This window comes from Prinia subflava, chromosome 3, assembly GCF_021018805.1.
Source record: "Prinia subflava isolate CZ2003 ecotype Zambia chromosome 3, Cam_Psub_1.2, whole genome shotgun sequence".
NCBI classification, from domain to species: Eukaryota; Metazoa; Chordata; class Aves; order Passeriformes; family Cisticolidae; genus Prinia; species Prinia subflava.
This window is the reverse complement of record NC_086249.1, coordinates 35,355,336-35,376,698: the sequence shown is the minus strand read 5'-3', so window position 1 is coordinate 35,376,698 and position 21,363 is coordinate 35,355,336. Positions and strand designations below refer to the sequence as shown.

The 21,363-nt window shown below is 43.7% G+C and overlaps 2 protein-coding genes across 4 annotated transcripts; one reads left to right on the top strand and one right to left on the bottom strand.

Moving 5' to 3' along the window:
* The first annotated feature begins 16 nt into the window (after positions 1-16).
* On the top strand, positions 17-11,653 carry SKA3 (spindle and kinetochore associated complex subunit 3). Of its 3 annotated transcripts, none has more exons than XM_063394662.1 (9): positions 17-348; positions 1,856-1,920; positions 2,791-2,956; positions 4,811-5,237; positions 6,886-6,989; positions 7,691-7,875; positions 8,078-8,293; positions 8,428-8,546; positions 9,376-11,653. In XM_063394662.1, exons 1-9 carry the CDS (start codon positions 246-248, stop codon positions 9,407-9,409), a joined length of 1,419 nt encoding a protein of 472 aa, XP_063250732.1. In that variant the 5' UTR covers positions 17-245; the 3' UTR covers positions 9,410-11,653. The 3 variants fall into 3 exon arrangements, with proteins under 3 accessions (XP_063250732.1, XP_063250730.1, XP_063250731.1); XM_063394660.1 differs by having other exon boundaries at positions 19-348; positions 7,688-7,875; XM_063394661.1 differs by having other exon boundaries at positions 20-348; positions 4,814-5,237; positions 7,688-7,875.
* Positions 11,654-18,234: 6,581 nt separating this feature from the next.
* SAP18 (Sin3A associated protein 18) lies at positions 18,235-21,362 on the bottom strand. The gene is made up of 4 exons (XM_063394659.1): positions 21,202-21,362; positions 20,882-20,991; positions 19,385-19,507; positions 18,235-18,720 (listed from the first exon to the last, which is right to left on the bottom strand). Exons 1-4 carry the CDS (start codon positions 21,313-21,315, stop codon positions 18,564-18,566), a joined length of 504 nt encoding a protein of 167 aa, XP_063250729.1. The 5' UTR covers positions 21,316-21,362; the 3' UTR covers positions 18,235-18,563.
* Between the last annotated feature and the right edge of the window lies 1 nt (position 21,363).

The following is a 21,363-nucleotide window of genomic DNA, read 5'->3' as shown; positions in this document are numbered from 1 at the left end:
ACGCAGGAGCCAAGATGGCGGCGGGCAGGCGGGCGGGGAGCGCGGCTCTCGCGAGAGGCGGCGGCGGGCGGGGCCCGGCGGCGCCAATGGGGCTCGCGCTGGCGGCAGTTTGAAACTCCTCAGCGGCGGGCGCGGCCCGGCCCGGCCCGGCTCGGCTCGGTTTGCCCCGGCTCGGCCCGGCCCGGTTTGACTCAGCGCCGCCTCGGTCCCGCTGCCTCCGCGCTCCGTTTCGCCCGCTCGGAGCCATGGACGTCACCGGGGGCTTCTTCGGCAAGCTGCGGGACCTGGCGCTCACGGTGGAGAAGGAGGTGACGCAGCTGGAGCGGGCCATGCGCCGGGAGGACGCGGGTAAGAGCAGCCCGCGGGCCTGGGCCTGGCGGCTCCGCGGGTGTTCCCCGGGGCTCTTTGCTCGAGTTGCGTTCCCGCCTGCCGCTGTCCCCCTGTGCGCTCTGGGAGCGCCTTTGGTGGCCCCGCGGGTCAGCCTGGGAGTTGCTCGGCTGGGAATTGGTTGGGCTCCTCCTCGTCTCGTTGTCTGTCTGAGCTCCTTTGTAGGCGTGTGGCTGAGTTTTTATCATGGAGAAAATCAGGATGAATGGGGTGAAATGGGAATCATGTTCTTGCTTCTCCTTTTCGTGGATCGATATAGGGGAACATTTGCAGGGCATGTTCTCTCTCCGGACAGATAGCTCAGGCTTCTAACTGTGTTTATCTTTGTGCTATGTCTTGTCATGTAGCAGGCGCCCTCTTTCGCACTATTTGAATTAGCCATGGTTTCCAGCGGGAAAAAGTAATGACTGCTGCGTTGTGTAAGTGAGCAATGCCTCTGCCCCCGTGCAAATACGATGGAACAATTCAATTTTCTGCTGAGATTTGTTTTTTCACTGGCCTCTAGATCAATTTTTTTCTGAGTTCATCCAAGCTCTTTAAGGATAAAATTTTAACATAAGTAATTCTTGACAGCCCAGGGACCTACTTGTTTTAACAGTATCTGCCATATGCAGTACTAGCTGCAACATTACAGTGGAAGCTTGGGCAGTTCCTCTGTGGCGTTTAACACACTGTGCAAAGAGAATTTTTTTGCTGTGCAAGGTACCTCACAGGAACTAGTTCTCTTTGGTTTTGTCTATATTGGCTCTCTTTCTCTAAGGTATGAATCCAGCATCTCTGTTATTATAGAAATGTAGAATGGTTTGAGTTGGAATGGACCTTAAAGATCACCTAGTTCCAACCCCCTGCCATGGGCACAGACACACTAGACCAGGTTGCTCAGAGCCCCATGCAACCTGACCTTGGACACTTCCACAGATGGGGTATCCACAGCTTCTCTGGGCAACCTGTTCCAGAGCCTCATCGTTTTCACAGCAAAGACCTTCCTCTTAATATCTAATCTAAATCTTCTCTCTCTTAGTTTGAATCCGTTCCCCCTTGTCCTGTCACTATGTGCCTTTGTAAAAAAAGTCCTTCTCCATCTTTCTTGTGAGCTCCCTTCAGGTACTGGAAGGCTGCAATTAATTCATCCTGAAGTAGCTTCTCTTCCAGGCTGATCAATCGCAATTCCCTCAGCCTTTCCATGCAGGAGCAGAGCTCCATCCCTCGAATCATCCAGGTGTCCCTCCTCTGGACTCGCTCCAGCAGGTCCCTGTCCCCCCGGTGCTGGAGCCCAGAGCTGGATGCAGCCCTGCAGATGGGGTCTCACAGAGCAGAGAGGCAGAATCCCCTCCCTGACAGCTCATGTGCAGCCTCTCATCTGCTCATACAGCAAGTTGATTCCCATGCAGAATGTTACTTTTATGCTAAAACACTAAGACATCTTTTTTACTTTCTAAACTCTTTTATGTGAACATGCATCTTGAAGACTGTGAAGATGAATCTCCACTAGTAGTCTTGCATGACCTCCATTGCGAAATCAAGACTCAGAAGGTAACTTCTTAACTCACTTGCTTCTTGAAAAATTATATATGTGTGCATGTTCCATAAAACTTATGGTTCTGCTTTGATCATTAAGCCAAAATTCAACTTTGTTAGTCAGCAGTTATAACCCTTATTTTTACTCACTTACCTCTTAAGTCCTCATAATAGCCATGGACATTGGGGTAATGCCCAAAAACTTGTGGGTGACCGGAGTAGGTTTAACAATATTTCTTAGTTTGCAGTCGCGATTGTTGCTCAGGTAAGCAGGGAACAAAAGTCACAAGGAAGTTGTAGCTGTGCCAAGGTATGAGGATAGCAATTCAGGAGCAGCAGCTCCCAACAAAAAAGATAAACTTGCCGGTTTTCCATGACCAGCCTTTAGAACAAAATCAATCTTCACAGGAGTTTCAGTACCTTCAGCCATTCAGTTAAACTTGTGAAAAATGTTGTCTATTTCTTATACAAAAGTAGAAAATATGGGTTATAGAAATGAGCAGTTTAGAAATAATTGAGTGATATAAAAGTGAGGGTTACCTTCTGCTCTGCACTAATTCTTTGTACATATGGAGTAAGAGTCTAAACTAATTGCTGTTATCTCATATTTTTGTGGAGTAAAAGCATATCATTTTCTTGGCAAGGTTACCAGTAGGTAGTCATCATATTGTGAACTGTCATTGCTGTTACTTTTGTAAGTTTCCATATACTTATGCCCTATATATTCCTGGTATTGCATAGGTGTATAGAAAAGACCTAAATTCACTGCTTATCTTCATCTGAATGGCTGTTGAATACTTACTGCCAAAATGCTTCATGTGTGAACAACTACCATGTGATGATTTGAAAATCAGTATTTCTGTGTTCCCCTCTCTGTCCCCAAAGGAAGATGTCGATGCCAGTCTTGGTAAGAGTTGCTCTGAGAAAAAAGCAATTAATGAGTTTATGAAGGCAAGTGAAATGTTGATGCAAAGAAATGCAGCAGACCTTGGAAAAATAAGAGAGCTGTTCCAGAAATACGGCTACAAACCACATGGCAAAGACTCTACAGGTAATATTTCTTGTCAATACAATATACGAAGAAAAGTATCATTTCTATAAAATGTTTCTCTTTAGCTGTGTGTATATTTCTGTTAATTAGGAGATCATGAACATCCATGTTATTTGCTTTATAATATCTAGAAGGTAAAAGATTTTGTTGTGATTTGTGCTGTAAGAATAAACCAAAACACAAACACTTGGAATTAAATCTTTTGGCATGCCTTTAAGTTAATGTGTGTTGGGTTGGGGTTTTTTTTCAGTAGTAATTATATTCAGAAAACGTGTTAGCTAGCATGTTTTCATAACCCAGAGAATTACGCTGCTTCAGCTTCTCACGCCTAAAGAACTATTGTAGATGCACCTCAGTTGGTTTCTATTCACGTGATGGTTTCATTAACTTAAATCACCCTAGAGAAAACCTTAAAATGTCTGTTTCACAGCACAAATGGCACAAGCAGTAGCATCTTGATCGCTGGAGGGGAAGGAGGTCCTTAATCCAGTCAGAAAAGGCGCATACAAATGTTTGGAAAATCCAGATGTGCCAAATGAGTTAAAGTACTACATCTGTCAACACCACATACTCCTTTCAGTATCAAGGGCCCAATCAGGCTTCAAAAAGCCTTTGACAGGGTCTTAACCTTCTCTGAGCATTATCTAGTCATTACACAAAACAAAATTATGGTTGTGAACCATATTGATGTCCCAGTTAAGCTCCTATAGCTGTTTTACACAGAAAGGGCAGAAGGCTCTCTTTTTTTATAGTACCTTTCTTCCTATACTCTTTGCCTTTAAAGAAGTCTCTAAACAAAGCTACAAGATTAAATTATTTTTGAAGTTGTATTTTTAAGCTAAGTGTATCTGAAGACATAATACCACTGCAGAGCAGAAGGTATGTTACTTTAAGTAGCCTCCCTGCCCACCTCACAGAATCAATTTAGTTGGAAAAGACTTCTGAATCATCAAGACCAACCTGTGGCTGAACACCACCAAGCCAACCAGACCATGGCACTGAGAGCTACATCCAGTCTTTCCTTAAACACCTCCAGGGACAGTGACTCCACCACCTCCCTGGGGAGTCATTCCAATGTCTAGTTACCCTTTCTGTGAAGAAATTCTTGTTAATGTCCAACGCGAATCTCCCCTGGTGCAGCTTAAGACTATGTCCTCTGGTCCTGTTACCTGGGACAAGAGGCCGACCCCCAGCTGGCTGCACCCTCCCTTCAGGCACTTACAGAGGGTGATGAGGTCTCCCCTGAGCCTCCTTTTCTCCAGGATAAACACCCCCAGCTCCCTCAGCTGCTCCTCACAGCACTTGTGCTCCAGACCCTTCCCCAGATTCATTGTCCTTATACTTACTACATCATGCAGAAATTCACAAACGTTTTGGTTTATCTAACTCCAAAAAGGTACAAATTACACATTTACATATTTTTGCACTGGACTCTTGTTCTTGAAAAAGCTGTCTCCTTTCACAAGTTTCTCGTTGCTGCTTCATAACCTTTCCTCAATACTGTTTTTCTGAAGAATGAGCATTCTAGTACTGTGTGCAGCCTTTTTTGCTCTTTCCCCAAAAACTTTTTTATGTCCATGCAGGAAGAAAAATAAATCTTAGAATTTCATTTTCTGTAGGAATAATATTTACCAATAGAGTGAAATTCAGTAAATGTGTGACTTGTAAATATAGCTTAGCCATATGAGCTTTTGACATCTGTTGTAGGTTCAGTACTTTAAAGTGAAAGAAGGAATCTATTTTTTACAACAACAAGTAAAAAAATTTGAATACTGGGGAAGTGTCCCAATTTATTTTACAAATTCTTAAAACAGAAACCTCTGACATGATTTTTTTTTCATCTCTTTTCTTAAGAAGAAGAGGAGGATGACGTGAGCAGTGAATCAGGCATGTCTGTCCAGAACAAATCTGATGAGGAAAAGGCAAAGGATGCACCTCAGCTGCCTGTGTCCCCAGAGCAGGCGCCGTTGCCCAAGGACCCGCTGCGTAACCCGCGGCTCTGCGACTTCGGCCTGTCCCAGTACGCCTTCGGCAGGCCCTGCAGCGCGGCGAGAGCGCAGCACGCGGCAGGCCCGCGCCAGCACAGGCCCAGGAACGAGACCCCGCTGAGAGTGCCAACGCCCCGGGCCCTGCCCAAAACACCCAAGTGCAAGCTCAAGATGGATGACTACGAGTGTGTGACACCAAAACTGGAACACTTCGGCGTCAGTGAACATACCATGTGTATGAATGAAGATTATACCATGTCGCTTATTCAAAAAACTTCACAGACAATCAAAAAGTAAGTTACTGGAGTTCAGATTGTTTCTCTACTCAATTTTCTGTGTTTTCTTGCTGCACTAATTTCTTGCTCCTATTGCCTTTCACTTTGTCCTCAGGTGGGTGATTGCTATCTCTCAGCTGCTGGGTCCTGTGTCATTTAACTCCCTACACATCTCTTCACGTACCCATTGCAGTGCCAGGTGCTGACATGAAATACATCTGGGTGTGCTCTTTGCCTTGACTGCACCATAAGAATCTTCCATACACAATGTATTTACAGAGAGAAAAACACAATGTGATCTGTTGTTTTCCTTAACCAAAGATTTGGGCCTGGGCTTGTCTGCCATACATATTACACAGCTAGTGTAAAGGTTGCAGAAGCTTTATTAATATAAACAGAAAACAGTTTGTAAAGCATTCAGTAAATTTACAGAAGCACTGTATTGTCTCTAACATAAGCCCCACCTTACAGTTTCCTCCTTTTGCTCCAGTCTTCTGTTGAAAAGGCTTCTCTAGATTTTCATTGTTCTAATTATAAAGAAAAATAATTGCAGCAGTGAGGTCATGTGCGTAGTTAATAGGTCATGTTTTTATAGTTAGTATTAGCAATATGTTCCTTTTTAAATGCTGACAGTACCTAAATATTTGATATTTAGAGAAATTGTTTGGAAAACAAGGATCATATGCATGAAAACCACTTTAAAATTCTGCTGGTTCTGCTCTCTGTAAAAACTAAAAATCATATGGTTTCTATGACATATCTATATCTAAGACATTGAAGACAAAACTGACTTGAAAAGTTACTGTTTTATTTAACCCAAAGTTTGAGATGTGTTCATCTAAGTAAAATAGACTGCTTGTACTGTTTATTGGGGGTTTTTTTCAGTTTAGACATTTTGTAGTGAAGATCTAAATTTGGCTATGATAGCTAAGATTACTTTTTAGATATTTAAAATAATTTTCTTCGAAGACACAGATTTTTGTGTAGGTTAGGCAAGCTTCTACTTTTTATCTGCTTTTGTCTCTTAACTGCATGTCATTTTTTTCTCTAGAATATCTTGGATATGAAAAAAATAATTTAAAAAATTTCTGTTTCCAGTGTTACGAAATAGATATTAAACAGCTTGTCACTTTGAAATCACTACATTTTCTTTTAAAATAATTTTGGGATTTTTCCTTTTATATAGTTATATAATTACTAAAATTAAAGCTCTGTAGTATTTGATTAAGAGAAACAATCTTATTTAAACTTAAAAATTCAATTAAAATCTTTTCATGTTCTCAAGACCCTTATTAGTTTAAAAGCAGCAAAGATTTCCTCTTGTTCTATATAATTTCATAGGCAACAGGCAGTTCAAAATAAAACTCCTAACACAGAATTGATCATCTGTGGCATCTATTCGTCTCTGGACATCTGGTTTGGGCTTGGTTTTTCCTTAATGCTTTAGATTGAAACCTCAGTATATTTTATCATTTGTGGCTGGACTGAACATTTGCACTCCACAAATTGCTGTAGAATCACTGATTAAAAGATCTATTAAAAATTCATATTTGAGAAAACTTGCATATTCATGAATGAATACTAGAAAAGTGATTAGGTTGGCAATATTACTCTAATTGTGACTTCTTCATAGTGCTTGAGAGCTAACTGGGGATTTGGTTTTCAGGTTGGTTAAAAGAGGAGAGGATGACAGAGGGGATTTGCCAGAAATGAGAATCAAGGAAATCATGGTTACTCCTGCATCAAAATCAAGTAAGAGAGGTGAAAATGGTAAGTTAAAAATCTGTCAAAATGCATATGCACTTTTACAGAATGCGTGTGTAAATGCATTGTAAACACACAGTTAACTTAAATTGTGTTTCTGGTTAAATATGGTTGACTCAGGGCAAGTCATTGTATGAGTAGTAATGTCTAAAAAATGTTGATGGCTTCGATGGGAAAGTTTTACTCCCTATAGATTTTTCCTCATTTTTCTACTCATATCCAATTGGAACTGTACAGAGGAATTAATCATTTTGTAACTGCAGCTTATCCATATTTGAAACAAAAATACAGTTTTGCCAACTTAGCCTTTTTTTCTTGAGAATACCCATTGGATCTGTCTAAAGACAGGAAAGAAAGGGGCTAGCAAGACAGTAATTTAAGTCTTTCAAGAGTAGTGCTAAAACTTCTTTGACAGGAGAAGCAGGTTGTTTTTAAAAGCTTGAGACAAACATAGTGACCATTGGGTAAATGAGAAGGTAAAGCAATGCTGATTTAAGTTGGGATTCTGCAGTTATATTCAGTAGTGGGACTAGAATGACTACTTTGTATTTGCTGCTTTTAAAGAATATTGTAATTTGGATGGATCGAGCAAAATATCAACTGAAAGCATACACATGTTTCAGGAAATGAAACTGGGACTGGTAATAGTTATATGTGTGTGTGTACATACATATTTTTAATTTTATTTCGGTCACCCTTGATAGCAGCAGCTGACTGGATGGCCTCTCCTATGGTATTTGTGTTCTGCACTCCTGATGTGAAGGTCTCTTCCAAAACAAATAATACAGTACTATCAAGGTCACCAGAGACCAAGGAACTGCCTCTTCCCAGTCATACAGCAACACCACAGTGCCCAGATTTTCAAACAAGATGGCTAAAAGCAGAAGCTAAGGTAATAAATAGCAGTTATGTACATTTTCACACACTTTGCCATAAACAGATTTTAAAATGTCAGTTTGGGATCCTTTTCCAATACTATTTTTTCTTATGTCACTGTAAAAGTTCTTTCTAATAGTAATTCTGTAAGAACATTTACTAAATTCTTTACCCAACATAAGTAAATGAACTGAAGGCATTCAATACTTCTTTTGCAGCAGCAGGTAACACAAGGGGAGAAGACTGAGTCAGTGACAAAGAAGGATGCAAAAGAGACACCATACAAAGAAGAAAGGATTCCTTTTGCTTCAAGCTCTGATGAGTATCTTAAACATTGTGGGGACCCTTCCCCTCCCCAACTGGAACACTATGACCAATTACTCAATACTCCTCCACCTCCAGAAATAACAAGGATACCAGATAATGTTCTCAAGGTTAGCTAATATGCTTTTCTTCCCCTAATTTTATTATCAAAATACTGGAATTAAAATGGCCTAGTTCTATCTGTAATCTACCTGTTTGGAGTTCCTAGGTAATTCTTTTTATTCCTGTTTAATATTTCCTATAGATGCTTTCCCAATATAATCATAAGGTAGACTCTTCTAAAGCCAAGGAAATGGAGACCAAGGCAGGAAATACTACAAGATATGAAAGTAATTGCACTGATTACCGCAACAAAGAGAACAGGTATGATTACATTTTACAAATTTGGTCAAGTAATTTAATTTGTAGGAGGTACAAAGACTCTTTAATGCACTTAGAAATGCATGTAGTTGCTTGCTCTTCAACTATCAAAAGAGCTCTTGTTTCTGTGACTTAACTAACTGGGTTTTGGCTTGGTATGGGACTACCTGTTTAATGTTTGTACCTGTTTATAAAGAACAAATATAGCTAATGTGTGTTTGGATCCTCCCAAATTAAAAAGAAAAGGAAGGCAGAATTTTACTGTAGGTTTATCTGCAGATATACTTTGCTTTGTGATAATCAAAGCACTAGTGAATGCTTTCCGGGTAAAGTTAGGCAATAAAATGAAAGAATTTGGTGAAAAGTATCAAATGATAACTGATTTCACAGTTGTTTTGGTAAAGACAAAATTCTTTAAATGAAAAGCTACAATAAGTATGGATAATCTTAGAAGAATTGAATTATAGTTTTATAAAAACACCATCAATTTGAATATAAAGAAGCTTTTATGAAACTTTATCAAAGCATACATATTCCTGATTCAGTGTAATATATATCATGGTTGTTGATTATCTGTTAAACTTAGAGTCTGTAGAAATTATTTAAATAGGAGTACAAGGAACATGTAAGGAGCAACAACCCAGAGCAAGAGTGATACAAGTTGGTATCTTACTATACTTGGGAGTTGGAATCCATTTGAGCAATCTCACTTTAGCTGACCCTTCATTTTTTGTTGTGAAGGTAAAAAAGACAGGTTTTCAGTATTTCTGTCTTCTGTTAATTCAAAATACAATTTAAATAAGCTCATGAACACACCTGGGTGTATTTTCAGAGGATATCGTGGAGTTTTCAAGACAAACATCTGAAATCAAACTGAAGACCATACTGAAACTTTCACATTTGTGGATCTTAGCACCAAATCGTAACAAGTTCAAAGAGCAAATGGAAGCAAAAAAGGTGGTAAGAAAGAGCCATACTGAGAAAAGGCTTTTTTAATGGAGAAAAATTCCTTATCCATGATGTGGATAAACTTGTTTGAACCAACAGCTTGTGCTTAATTTTCCATTGACATTGTTGGCAAAACATATTGAGGGGTTTTAAATATACTGCACTTCAAAGAGGAATGGAGATCCATGAACAGGGTGGTACTTCAGTTGTTTGTTGCGTAGGACTGCATTTGCAGTAGGCTGTAGAGAGTGCAGTTAGGCTGTAATAAAAGGAAAGTCCAGCATATTGCTTTAAAAAGTGGATCTCTCTGGCTGTTCTGGTAACCCTACACCATTTCAGGGCTGAGGCTGAAGTCTGGTACTTCAACACTATTTGGTATCTTCAACAGAAACAAGTAAATTTTTTGTATTGAAAGTGTAAATCCTGCTTTACTGTTTAAAGCACTTGTGTGCTTTCAGTCCTTTCTGCAGTGCTAAGATGTATCTGACACATTCCTGCATCAGACTGGCAGACAGGCATTTCCCATGCAGGTTCTTCCTTTATTCATCAACATAGTATCGGGTGCTATGCATCTGTTTCTTTGTAGCCATGGAAGGTGACTCTGGCTCTACTGTGAATCATTTGAAAATGTGCCATTGTTACTGGTCTTGTGTGTGTCCTCAGCTCCTTGGAAGAATTTGTCTGCAGGCCTGTAGGTGATTGCTTCCTCTCCTGTGTGTGCTCTTCAGTGATGGTGTCACCTCTAAATGTGCACCTCTAACCCTGTAGTAGCTGACCAAGCTGAAGCTCTCAGAGCTGTTTGGCACTCTTGGTGGTCATAGTGATTAGGAGTTTTTTTCTACCAGCACTTTTACTGTTTTCTACTAGAAAACTCAGCTCCATACCCTTGTTTGGAGCCAGTTTGCTGCTTCCAGTGTCAGCTCTTCCTCTAAGTGACTCCGGGACTGTTCTTACCATTTGTCTTCCAGCTGATGACTGAAATTCTGTCATTTTTCTGAGGGCAAACATGCAACACATGAGCAGGGAGAGACTGTCCCAGGAGATGGGGATAAGTGGATGTTTTTCTGAACTCAGCTCCATATTTTTTTTAAGTCTGCAGGATATGCAAACATTTAGAGATGCCCACAAGTATTTCTTCATTTGCTTAGACTTGTCCTGGTTGAAACTTAACAAATAAAGGTGCCTTTTTCCTCTTATCACAGTAATTTTCAGGATCAGATTACGTCAAATTAATTGTTTTGACCCAAGCACACTGTCATTGAAAATGCTAGTTTTTGTTTAAAAGTATGTATGTATTAATGTGTCAGTCTGTGAGCTTAATTAAGACTTTTGAATACTAAATAAATCTGTCTCAAATGCTTGGTGTTTGCTATAAGAACACTTACTTGTTCCACCCATCCTCTTCAGAGAGTGAAGGCCACACTTGCTTCCAGCTGTTTCACAGATTAAAACCTGGTGGGGTCAATGCTGGTTCTGGAATTTCATGGCATTGGAAAGGTAGAAAATATTCTTGCTGCAGAGCAAGAGGATTTCAACCAGATATTTACCAGCACTAAGTAGGAGGGATTTCAAGGCCTGCATTCTCTTTCTTGTCCTGAAGCAAGCCAGAGAGATCCTTCAACATGAAATGGAACAAGCAGCACTACTGTCCCAGACATTGCTGTATTTTCCCCCTGCCTTCAACTAATGAAATTCACAAAAAGGCTTAGACTTCTCTAACCCTTTTTGTGAATAACTCAGCACTGCACTGTGCTCTTCTCCATTAGGGAACTGTGGAGCTGTACCTTGCAGTGCTGGGGTTCTCACTGCAAGGCACTTGCATAATTTTGCTTGCCTATTAATTTCTGCTATGTATTATTAACCGATGATTTTCTTCAGTATGACAACTGAAACTTTAAAATCTTCTGGTCTACTCAAGCTGTTGTGACATGATACAGGAATGAGACTTTTTGGAACCAAGAAATGAAGTTGTGTGTGTTGGTTTTGTTTTCCTTGCCTGCAATATTACTGTAATATGCATAATATTGTTGTTTGTATTTGTATTCTTTTTTATAGGCGAAGCATTGCTCTGAGGTAGATAAAATCATGGCAGCAAAACAAAAACTAGTTTTATTTTGCCATCTTCATCTTTGAAATTCTTTTATGTTTCAGGATGTCCTAAACAGTAGTTAGAGTAATGGGAGTAAGCGGGGGAGATGACAGAAGTGTAAGCACTGGAACACTGCTGAGAGAGGCAGTGGAGCAGTGGAGTCTCCTTCTCTGGAAATATTCAGAACCCAGCTGGATACAATCCTGTGCCATCTGCTGTAGCATGGGCAGTGGGACAGGTGCCTGTGTGGCTGTCTGATACACTGGAACAACCAAAGATGTAGCCATGGGCCTGGAGGAGGGTAAAACTCCTCTTAAGCCAGTGTTGCTGCTGGAGAAAGGCTCATCCAGCTGCTCTCTAAAGTTGATAACATGTCAAAGTGGGAAGGATGCAGAAGAACTTAAATTTTACAAGTTGCTTTGTTATGGGGTGAATCTCTTTAACAGCACTGGCCTGTCAGGGAGTGCATTTTGGATAACCAGTAGCTACATAAGCAGCAAACTCAATGGTTCTGTAAGAGACAGTCATCACCTGAAAATGTGCAAAATTGCCAGAGTACAGTTCTGTGTTGTCCTTTATTTAGTTTAACTGAGGGCTGCTTCCACTAGAGGCTGTTTCACCAATTCCCTTGCACAGAATCTAGGGGGTGTATGGTTTTATAATGGATTTCTTCATTTGCTGAGACACTGAAAGGCTAATTATTTTTGTTTTCTATTCTAGTTTGTCATTCCAAATAGTAATCTCAAGCTCAGCTTTTGCCAATGTAGGTGCTGGATCAGATGTAAGGGAATAGTGAGAAGGGGATCACATCTCCTAGCAGTGCCTGCTCTCAGAAAAGATTGAATCCAGCACAAAATTCAGTATTTCAAAACATCTGAGAAGTAACCAAAAAGCATAGCCTTTACTTTTCCTTCATTTGCTGTGGTTCTTAAATTTTTTTTTTAAGTATTTCAAATGTATGAGCTAACAGAAGCATCTCCCCTAATGCCTTTGTTGTCAAAGGAACATCTCCATTGTTCTGCCCAGGAAGCCCCTTAATAAAGTGGTCAGTGCTTTCTTATCAGGGAAATACTTTGCCTGAGGATGAACACAATTGTAGGTCTCTCAGTGGAATGAAACTTCCCAGATGGTTGACAAAGGGATAATTGATAAGCATTATTTCTAGTGCCTCCCACTGTGCTTTTATTGATGTTTTTATTAACCACTGGAGCAATATTTGTAGTCCAGGCTTCCTTGTTTTTTTAAAGCACCATGAATGTTTTAAATTTCCTGTAAAATGTTGTATTAGCTTTGTTCCTTCTTGTCACTGTTCAAATGTCCCAGCACTCGTGGTGGTTGCTCGTGCTCCATTAAGAGCTGTAGCTGGCGTTGGATCTGCCTTCTGATTTGGGAGTACCTGGTTGTTTCCCCATGGGACAATAATACAGATATTGTGGCATTTATAAGGAGCAAAGACAATATTCCAGGTCACACTATTGAATCATGTGTGTCAGTTCAAAGGAGCACAATTTTCTGCCAGGCAGATGCTGGCAGCTTAAATGTAAAACTTTATCCTGTTCTTACACTAGTATCTACTTTTACAAAGGGGCAGTTGACATCATAGTAGGGAGCTGACCAGATCCAGGAATTTCTTTGAATTTGTCTTGCCTAACTCAAGTTGAAGAGTTTAAAAAAATGTAGCACAAATGTGTCTCCATGGGAAATGGTCCATGGAATAAGATGCTCTGTCACACAGGCATTTATCCTGGTGAGAGGCCAAGCAAAGCATAGTTTGTAGAGTACTCAGCAGGAAGGTGTTCAGCTACTTCCATAATTTCTGGCATTTTGTATTCTTGGCTTAAAGCCCTGGGGTTACATTCTCTAATGATTGCTTATGAAATTATTGTAAACCACTCTAGGGCCTTCTGCATGTTCCCACCTTTCCTCCCTCAGCTGCAGGTCCCACTCCATAGGTTGCTGGTTGCATCATGGCAGTTGTGGCTGCAGGGAAATCCATTCCTGCTTGCCCAACCACCAGGAGCTAATTATTGTTTTCCAGGATTAAATTGTTCAGGGGCTGTGCACTGACCCAAATAGCTGCCTGCCTGCAAAGGCATTGACAGTTGTTGAGGCATGAGAAGGGAAAGGATGGGTGTGAGAGCCACCATGTCCTCCCTCCCTGGCTGGGTGAATCCCATCCTGGCTGGCTGGCTGCTTTGGCAAGGTTGCCTAAGGCTGTTCCTCCATAATCACTTCAGTGGCAGCTGAAGAAATTGTTCCTCTTCACCACAGCACCCAACACTCCTCACAAACTCCCTGTCCCCCTCCCTGGGACAACTGCTTGGGTGGTTGTGCTTGAACTGGGCTGGAGAGAACAGAGCTGGACCAGCCTGACACTTGGAAGAGGGCCCTATCCATAGGTGCAGAGTGGTGTGGTTTGTTCCTGGCCATGTAGGCTGCAGCGGCTGGTGGGACCCATTTCAAACCTTTAATAATTCTATAAGCATGTGCTTCCCTTCTCCTATTCTAGCATAAGCCTCCTGCTCTCCAGAGCAGTGGTTAAAGCAAAAGCAGCAGGAGTGGGGCATATTTTGCCAGCAGACCCCGACCTGGACTCTTACATGGCCCCAGCTGAGCAGGCTCTTGGGGGTTGTGTGCCTGATGCTCTTCCTCAAATGCCCTCCCTGAACCCACTGTTGTGGTTTCCCCTCCCATCCTCTAAAGCCTGGGCCAGATGCAGTTTCAGGCCCCTGTTAAAGACCCCCAAGTCTTTTTAAGTCTGAAAACACTACCTGGTGTTTGCCCGAAGCAGTGCTTGGGGAAATGACAGCTCAGCCAGCACTTGGAGGAGCTCACCAAAGGAGCCCTTGAAGGTGTCATTTGTGCTCGATTCTCTTGCCGAGTGTTGAGGAGGTCAATTGAGTTTTTGGGTAAGGTTGTCTCTGTTTAAGCCTCTTGGTTCTGTGAGACTGGAAATACCCCAGGGAGGGTCCCAAACACCCCAGCCCCTCTGAACCCAACCCTTAGGAGTTACAACCTTGCCCCAGTATGCCAGCCAGGCATCTTCTCCCCACTGACAGGTGTCTGTGGCCAGGTGCACAACACCACATGGGTGTTTTGCAAGGCACATTCCTCAGGGGGAACTGATACTCTTTTTTTTTAAACTCATCTGAGTCGCACAAAGTCCAGACACGAGGGCTTAGACACCAGCAGATAATTGGATTGCTTTGGGTTTGGCAGGTGGAGCCTTAGCTGTTGCATTACTTACAGTGCTGTTCTCTGAACACTACCCTAGCTGTCATCATTCACCTGCTCTGACACAGTAGGATTTCAGAGACCTCCTCATTTTCCCATGCTGTCCATTGCAAAAGTGAGAACGTGCTGATAATGCTTAATATGTTCCTGCTGCATCGCAGCTGTTTCTGCTTTTGAACAGAACTGTAAAGTCAAATTTAAGGGTGATGGCAAACACAGGAAGAAAGGACTATGTCTGGTGCTGCCCAGGTTATTGAAAAGCATATGAGTTGTCCTCACTCTTTAAACTAAGGAGGGAATTAACCCTCACACCAGGACCTCTCCCAAAATTGTTGCAGAACTTGTATCAGGCTTGTGCTGCCACTGCAGGAAAGGAGCTGGCTTTTTGATGCTGTAGTCTCTGCTTGCGGATGTACACACGTATGTGTGTATACACAAGTGTATGTACCTGTACTGGAGGGTGATGAAATCAGAAGGTGACTGTGAAAACTTACTTAAGGCCTGAGCACATGGAAAATATTTTTTTTCCTTCCCCTGTTAACTGAAAGCCTGGATATTGATCAACAGGGGCAGCGATATTTACATAAGGTGTAACAAGGTAACAGTGCAGTAATTCTTGGTGATGAAAAAAAAATAGCATTTTTGATATACCTTCTTTTCTGTTTATTAGATTGAAAAAAAAAGCCTTGGCTTAGGTGCATAAAAGGAGGGGGGAAATTAGAACTAAGAGTCGAGTCTGGGGAAACACAGCAGAGTACTTCATGACAAGCCAAAGCTAGACAGACAGGAAAGACACACCTGAAGGGACACAAAGAGGAAGAAGGCCCATCTCTGGGAGCAGGGCAGCCCCCAGCAGGTGCCACTGAGGGTAAAAAAGAAATTAGAGGAAGTTAACTTAGTTCTGTAGCTGGGTGTGTTTGACTGTGCTGCACCCCACAGGCAGGATGTGGAATGCTCTCCTGCCAGGGAGCACAGCCACCGGGCTTGCTGCTGCAGCCAGAGGTCAGGGAACAGAGGTGGAGACCTGCGGGAGTGATCTGAATGTTTGTCACTGGTTGGGGCAGAGAAAAAGGGCCCTCTGAGAAAGGACAGAGATAACGAGAGGCCTGGAGAGACACCTGCAAGGAAAGTGGGGATAGGTGTGGTATCCCTGGCAGGGCATGGGCAGGAGGCGAGAGCTGTCTGGGCTGCTGGGCAGGGGAGGGATTACCTCTGAGAAGTGTCAAAGTCAGGAAACCTTTTCTGGAGAGCTGTCAGCCAGTTCTTTGCCTTACTCAGCTGGGAGATAAAAAAGCTTTGGAGGACTTGTTGCTATTGACACTGTAGATCTGTAAGAGTTGTGCCTCTTAGGCCTTTGAGGATCCAAAAAAAAGAAAAAGGAAAACATCTCATCCCAAAATTCCTCATCAAACTGCTGCCTACAAAGCAAATCCTGTGGATTGACAAATCTGGTTCCAATGTTGTCTACACCACTTCCTGAGCTTACAGAATTGTTCACTGGTGATGACCATGTTTTAATTTCCCCAAATCACAGTGCTCTACATATTTTGCTCGTTTTAGGGACTGGCATCCCTCCTCAACTTTTATAGTAGCTTTCAGAGACAAACACAACCAGGTTAGTGTGACTGAATTCCCTCCTGTGCACTAGGAGCTCAGCTGGTGACAGCTTTGACTTCCCTTTCACCTCTTGCCACATCTGGATGGCTGCACCCTGGTGCTGTCTGCTTGCACAGCTGCTGCCATCAGCTTGGATTGCCAGCTGATAGATATTGCTAGAGGAAACCCCTAACCTGAACTACATTCTTCTCTCAAGTGTCTGGTCCTGTGATAATAATCTCATCACTTCTGCATTACCTTTCTGTGTGATTTGAGGGCAGAGATCCCAAGAGATGTTTATCCTGACACAGCTGGGGAGGAGATAAGCTGGGATTTGTACATTCATGGCAGTCAAGGGACGGTAAACTCCTCAACCAAACAAGCTGAATGAAGTATTTGCTACTGAAGGCAGTTCTGCTCTTTCATTTCCTGGCAATTTTGCTTCTTGGGCCTCCACATACAAAGCTAGTAGCTGTTCTTGCTCTCTGCCAGCTGGGCAAGCACCAGCATTCCCTGGCCATGTCTCCTGTTCCAGCAGCAAAGTCACCTCCCGGAGCAGCTGAGTCACAGACACAGGCTCAGTTGCCTTTTATAATGACTACATTTACAAATTATCCTTAAATACAGTTAAAGCAAAAACCAGGACACAAAATTGAGGAAATGCCCGTATGCCTGTGTAGCTCTAGTGGCAGGTTTGTCCTTCCCTTTGGTGGGAGCTGTGCAGTTCTGTAATTATATGCTGGTTACTCACCACACCGTTTTGCAGGACAGATGATGCCCTGGGGCAGTCAGTGAGACCACGTGGCAGTGGTCTTTGCTCTTCTGTCTGTCCAGGTCTGCCCAGGTCTGCCCCAGCCTGAGCAAGCCTATCCCTGGTAACACAAATGCCTGAGCTGCTCCAGCACGTGGGTTTCTCACAGCAGCAGCATTTGGAGCACCACTGCCTCACACCAGAGGTGACTGCACCGCAAGAAAACATCCCACCCCTGCCTACTCTGGCAATAATACATCAGCTCCACTGCCACTTCCAAGCTCAGCCCTTTATAAGTAGCATTACAAGTGTCTTTTCTTGAGCTCTCTTTAAAGAAAGGTGGGCAGCACTTTTCAATCTTAGGGAAGTGACTCAGATATAGGTGATTCTGTGAATGAGAGGCATTCATGAAGACTGAAATTGCAACTCCCTGACTTAGAACCCAGAGAAGGGGGTGGAAGAGGGTTAAGGCATGGGCAGAACTCCCTCAGGCTATACTGAACCGGGGGACTCCAGAGAGGGAAAAAACCAAAACCTATACAGATCCCAGCTCATGACACAAAGCACACCTTGTCCTCAGCAGACAGGAACATTTACTTCAGTCCTGGCCTCTGCTCAGGCCTTAGGTGAGGAAGGTGGAGATTCTAATGAGCAGTTACTGCTTCTGCTCCTGCCCTGGCCTTGCTCTGAGCACACAGGGGCTCAAGGCACAGAAACCAAGCACCTGGTCCTGCCTGGACCAGCTGGATGCTCCCGGTCAGCCAAGGACAGCTGGACCCTGCTGGAAGACCAAAGGCAGCTGCACAGCTCAGCATCTCCCCCTGCAGTGACAGAGGGAGTCACGCTGGCAAGCACCGAGCTAAGTCCCACCCTGCACCACTTTGCTGAGACACAGGTCACCCCTGCTGTATCCCGCTCCCTAAGGTACCAGGCAACACCACACACACATCTTCCAGTAACCCCACGGACAACTCCCTCCATTTTCAGATTCTAAAACCTGACTGCTCAACACCCCCAGCACCATCAGTAACTTCTAACAGAGCAGCCTCAAGCATGGATACACCACTGAGCAGTCAAGAGATTAATAACATCAATTTTTATTCCAAACAAGACAGAACTACAGAACACCTGTAATCCTCCTGGTCATATTTCATGGAAGTCTTTAGAACACGGGACACACTAACTTACTATTCAAACTATAACAAACAGGGATAGGACAATGGGTGCTGCTGAAGGGCTTTCTTCTAAACTAACTAAAAGTTAATGTTTAAGAGTTAACTTTCTTCTACAATGCTCAGCTTCGTCTTCAGGTGCTTAGCAACAAAAGCAAAAAAATAAGCCTGCTTTAGAACAGCAAGTAGGAGTAAACAGAATACATAATTGTACAAAGAGAAGCAAGATTTCAGTAAGGTCTCATGCGGCTTGATGGGGGTGGTGCACGATTCGGAGGAGTAATTGCTATATCCAAGTAGTCTCCTATCTGGAATTTCTGAGACTGCAGTGTCATGGAATCATCTGTGCCCTTCCTGCCTGACATGGTGCTGCCGATCTCCTTCACCCTGTGAGTAGCAGAGGAAAGGCAAGTTAGTTATCAGTGGCCAATCTCTCCAGATGTCCCAAACAGGAACTGCACTGGCTCCTAACTCCCCTCCCATGCCATTCCCTGCACTGCATGCATGTGGCTGCGTACTCAAAACACCGGGGCTTTTCTCTGCAGTTCCGGGTGCACCAAGAAAAACTACACCAAATGCTCTTTCTGACAGCACAGAGGGGCCTTCTACCTATTATGTTAAATTCTAGTGAGAGCCCCTTAGCCCCTGCCATACAAAGCACAAGGCCCCACCAGATTCCAAAGCAGGGTACATCCACCTGATGCTGACAAAGGTGAGCTCGTGCTGTTTTGGAAGAGAAACACCTGCAACAAGATCACTGCTGTAACTCAGGTGCAAGACCTACCAGGAACAAAGCATTATCTCAGCTTGGAGGGCAATGTTCCAGTTGCCAATAAAGCAACCAAAGCCCTCAAGCACACAGGTTCACAGTTTTGGGAACACATTGGCAGGGATGGTCACCAGGCACAATTTAGAGGTTGTACTGGTCATCATACAGAACTTCAGAACTTTGGTATGTGGGTTCTGAACTTTAAACCAGTGTTAATGAAGAACAATTTACTGTTCTGGTGGCCAAAGTATTCTATTAACTCAGAGAATAAATGCCATTTACCTATAGCCAGGCCTCTTGAGATCTGTAAAAACAATGGCAAAGTTGAAATGTGTGCCCTTCTTCCGTGCCTCTGGGTAAACTTCTTTCACTAAGCTGGTCAGCTCTTTCAGAGTTGCATCCATCCTAGATTAAACAAACAAACCAAAGTGCTTCACACTCTCAAAGGAACAGTAGAAAAAGCTTCCTAAAACGTTTGAAATGGATTCAAAATACTGCTACAACTTAACCATATGTTTCTTTGCCTTGGCATGCCCTATGTCCACGGTTACTGACTGTAACACCTGGGAGGATTCACCACTTACTGCACACTGCAGGCAACGTGCTCTAGGGCAAATGTGTCTGATTCACTGCAACATTCAGATGACTCTCTTCATCTCTCTATACACTGAAACATCTGCATTTCCAGGTCTCTTTGAAGAGCTGCCATTTGAACATCAGGAGCCTTTTTTTTTTTAATAAATTCATACAAGGCACAGTGTAAGAGTTTCCTCACCTAAGCTGACATCTGTATTAAAATAAGCTTACTAACTATTAGAGGAAATGTAAGAAAAGCAGGAAAATACAATGGCTTTTGGTTTCTGCCCTAGCAGGCAGCACTCCTTTACCCAGCCTTCAGCCAGAGCAGGGCTAAAGCTCATGTCTAGAATTTCAAGAACAAAAGTTCTCAGTCCTCACAAGTAAAGTGTCTCTAATTGTACAGACTGTGCACTCAGTCTGAGCTTCATGCAGGCAAGGAGCAGTGTGCTGACAGACAATGCCCATTCTGACTTCTGCAGATGGGAAACAACTCAGACACCACCAACAGCCTGGACAGAGTCCATAAATCCCACTTAGAAGTAAATTAGAACTGCATGCTTTGGTAGCCACAAAAATGGATTTATCCAACTACACAACATGTGAGTTATAACTCTGACAAACATCATGAAGGGTTTAAAACCCAGCATAATTCCTTTTCAAAGGCATTCCTCATCGTACTACAAACAAAACCCAACATGTCTGCAATGGAGACTAAGGCACTCCTCCAAAATAAATCTGACAGTGATAAAATGCAGCTCGTTGTTAAAGCACTGCTACCTGACCATGCAAAAAGAAAACTCATTATTCCAGTCTCAGAAGGGTCTGAGTTAAACCAACAAACTATTCACACAACATTTCAAGTCTTCTGGGACAACTACTTTTACTGCATAAATAGGGCTGTTGGAACAAAATATTTGTATTAAAGGAGAACGTCTGCGTTGAGTAGAAGTGTTGTCACAACCATTACCACAGCACACGCAGCGCTAGCTGGGCACTTCAGCCGCCCTAGGTCTCAGTGGCCGAGCGCTCACTGCTGCGCAAAGCTGTGCTGCAGAGCTGAGCCCCCTCAGCTGCCCGGGCACAGCCAGACCCGCTCCGCTCCCGCGGCGGCGAGAACTGCCCCGCGCGTCCTGCTCTGGCGGGAGCCTGCCCAACTCCCTGTGGCCCCAGGCCCAGGCGAGAAGAGGAGGTGCCGCTCACCAGGTGTAGATCTGCAGCTCGCTGGAGGGCACGTTGCCGCGGGAGAACTCGTCCATGCGGTGGTGCCGCCCATTGTTGGTGGTGAAGACGCGAAGCAGCAGCGGGCACGTCTGCGGGGCGAGAATGAGGACGGGGATGGGGCCAGGAGCCGCAGGGGTGGGGATTACGATGAGGGCCGTTCGCCACGCCCTCACCCCTCCACCCCCACCCGCCGGAGGCCTCACGACGTCACTACACGCTCCCCAGTCCCCCCACCCCCGCTGCCCGCCCTGGAGCGGCCGGCGAAGCGGCGCAGCACCAGCACCCCACGCTCTGGACACCTTCTCGCGGTCGATCGGCTTCTCCGGCTCCTTCTTGATCTCCTCCTGCGTCACCCGCGACTCCACCGCCATCTTGCCGCGCCGCTCCCGGATGTCGCGCCGCGCGCCGCCCATCTCGCGAGAGCAGGGGCGGGGCGGCCCCGCGGGCCCCGCCCCCAGGCC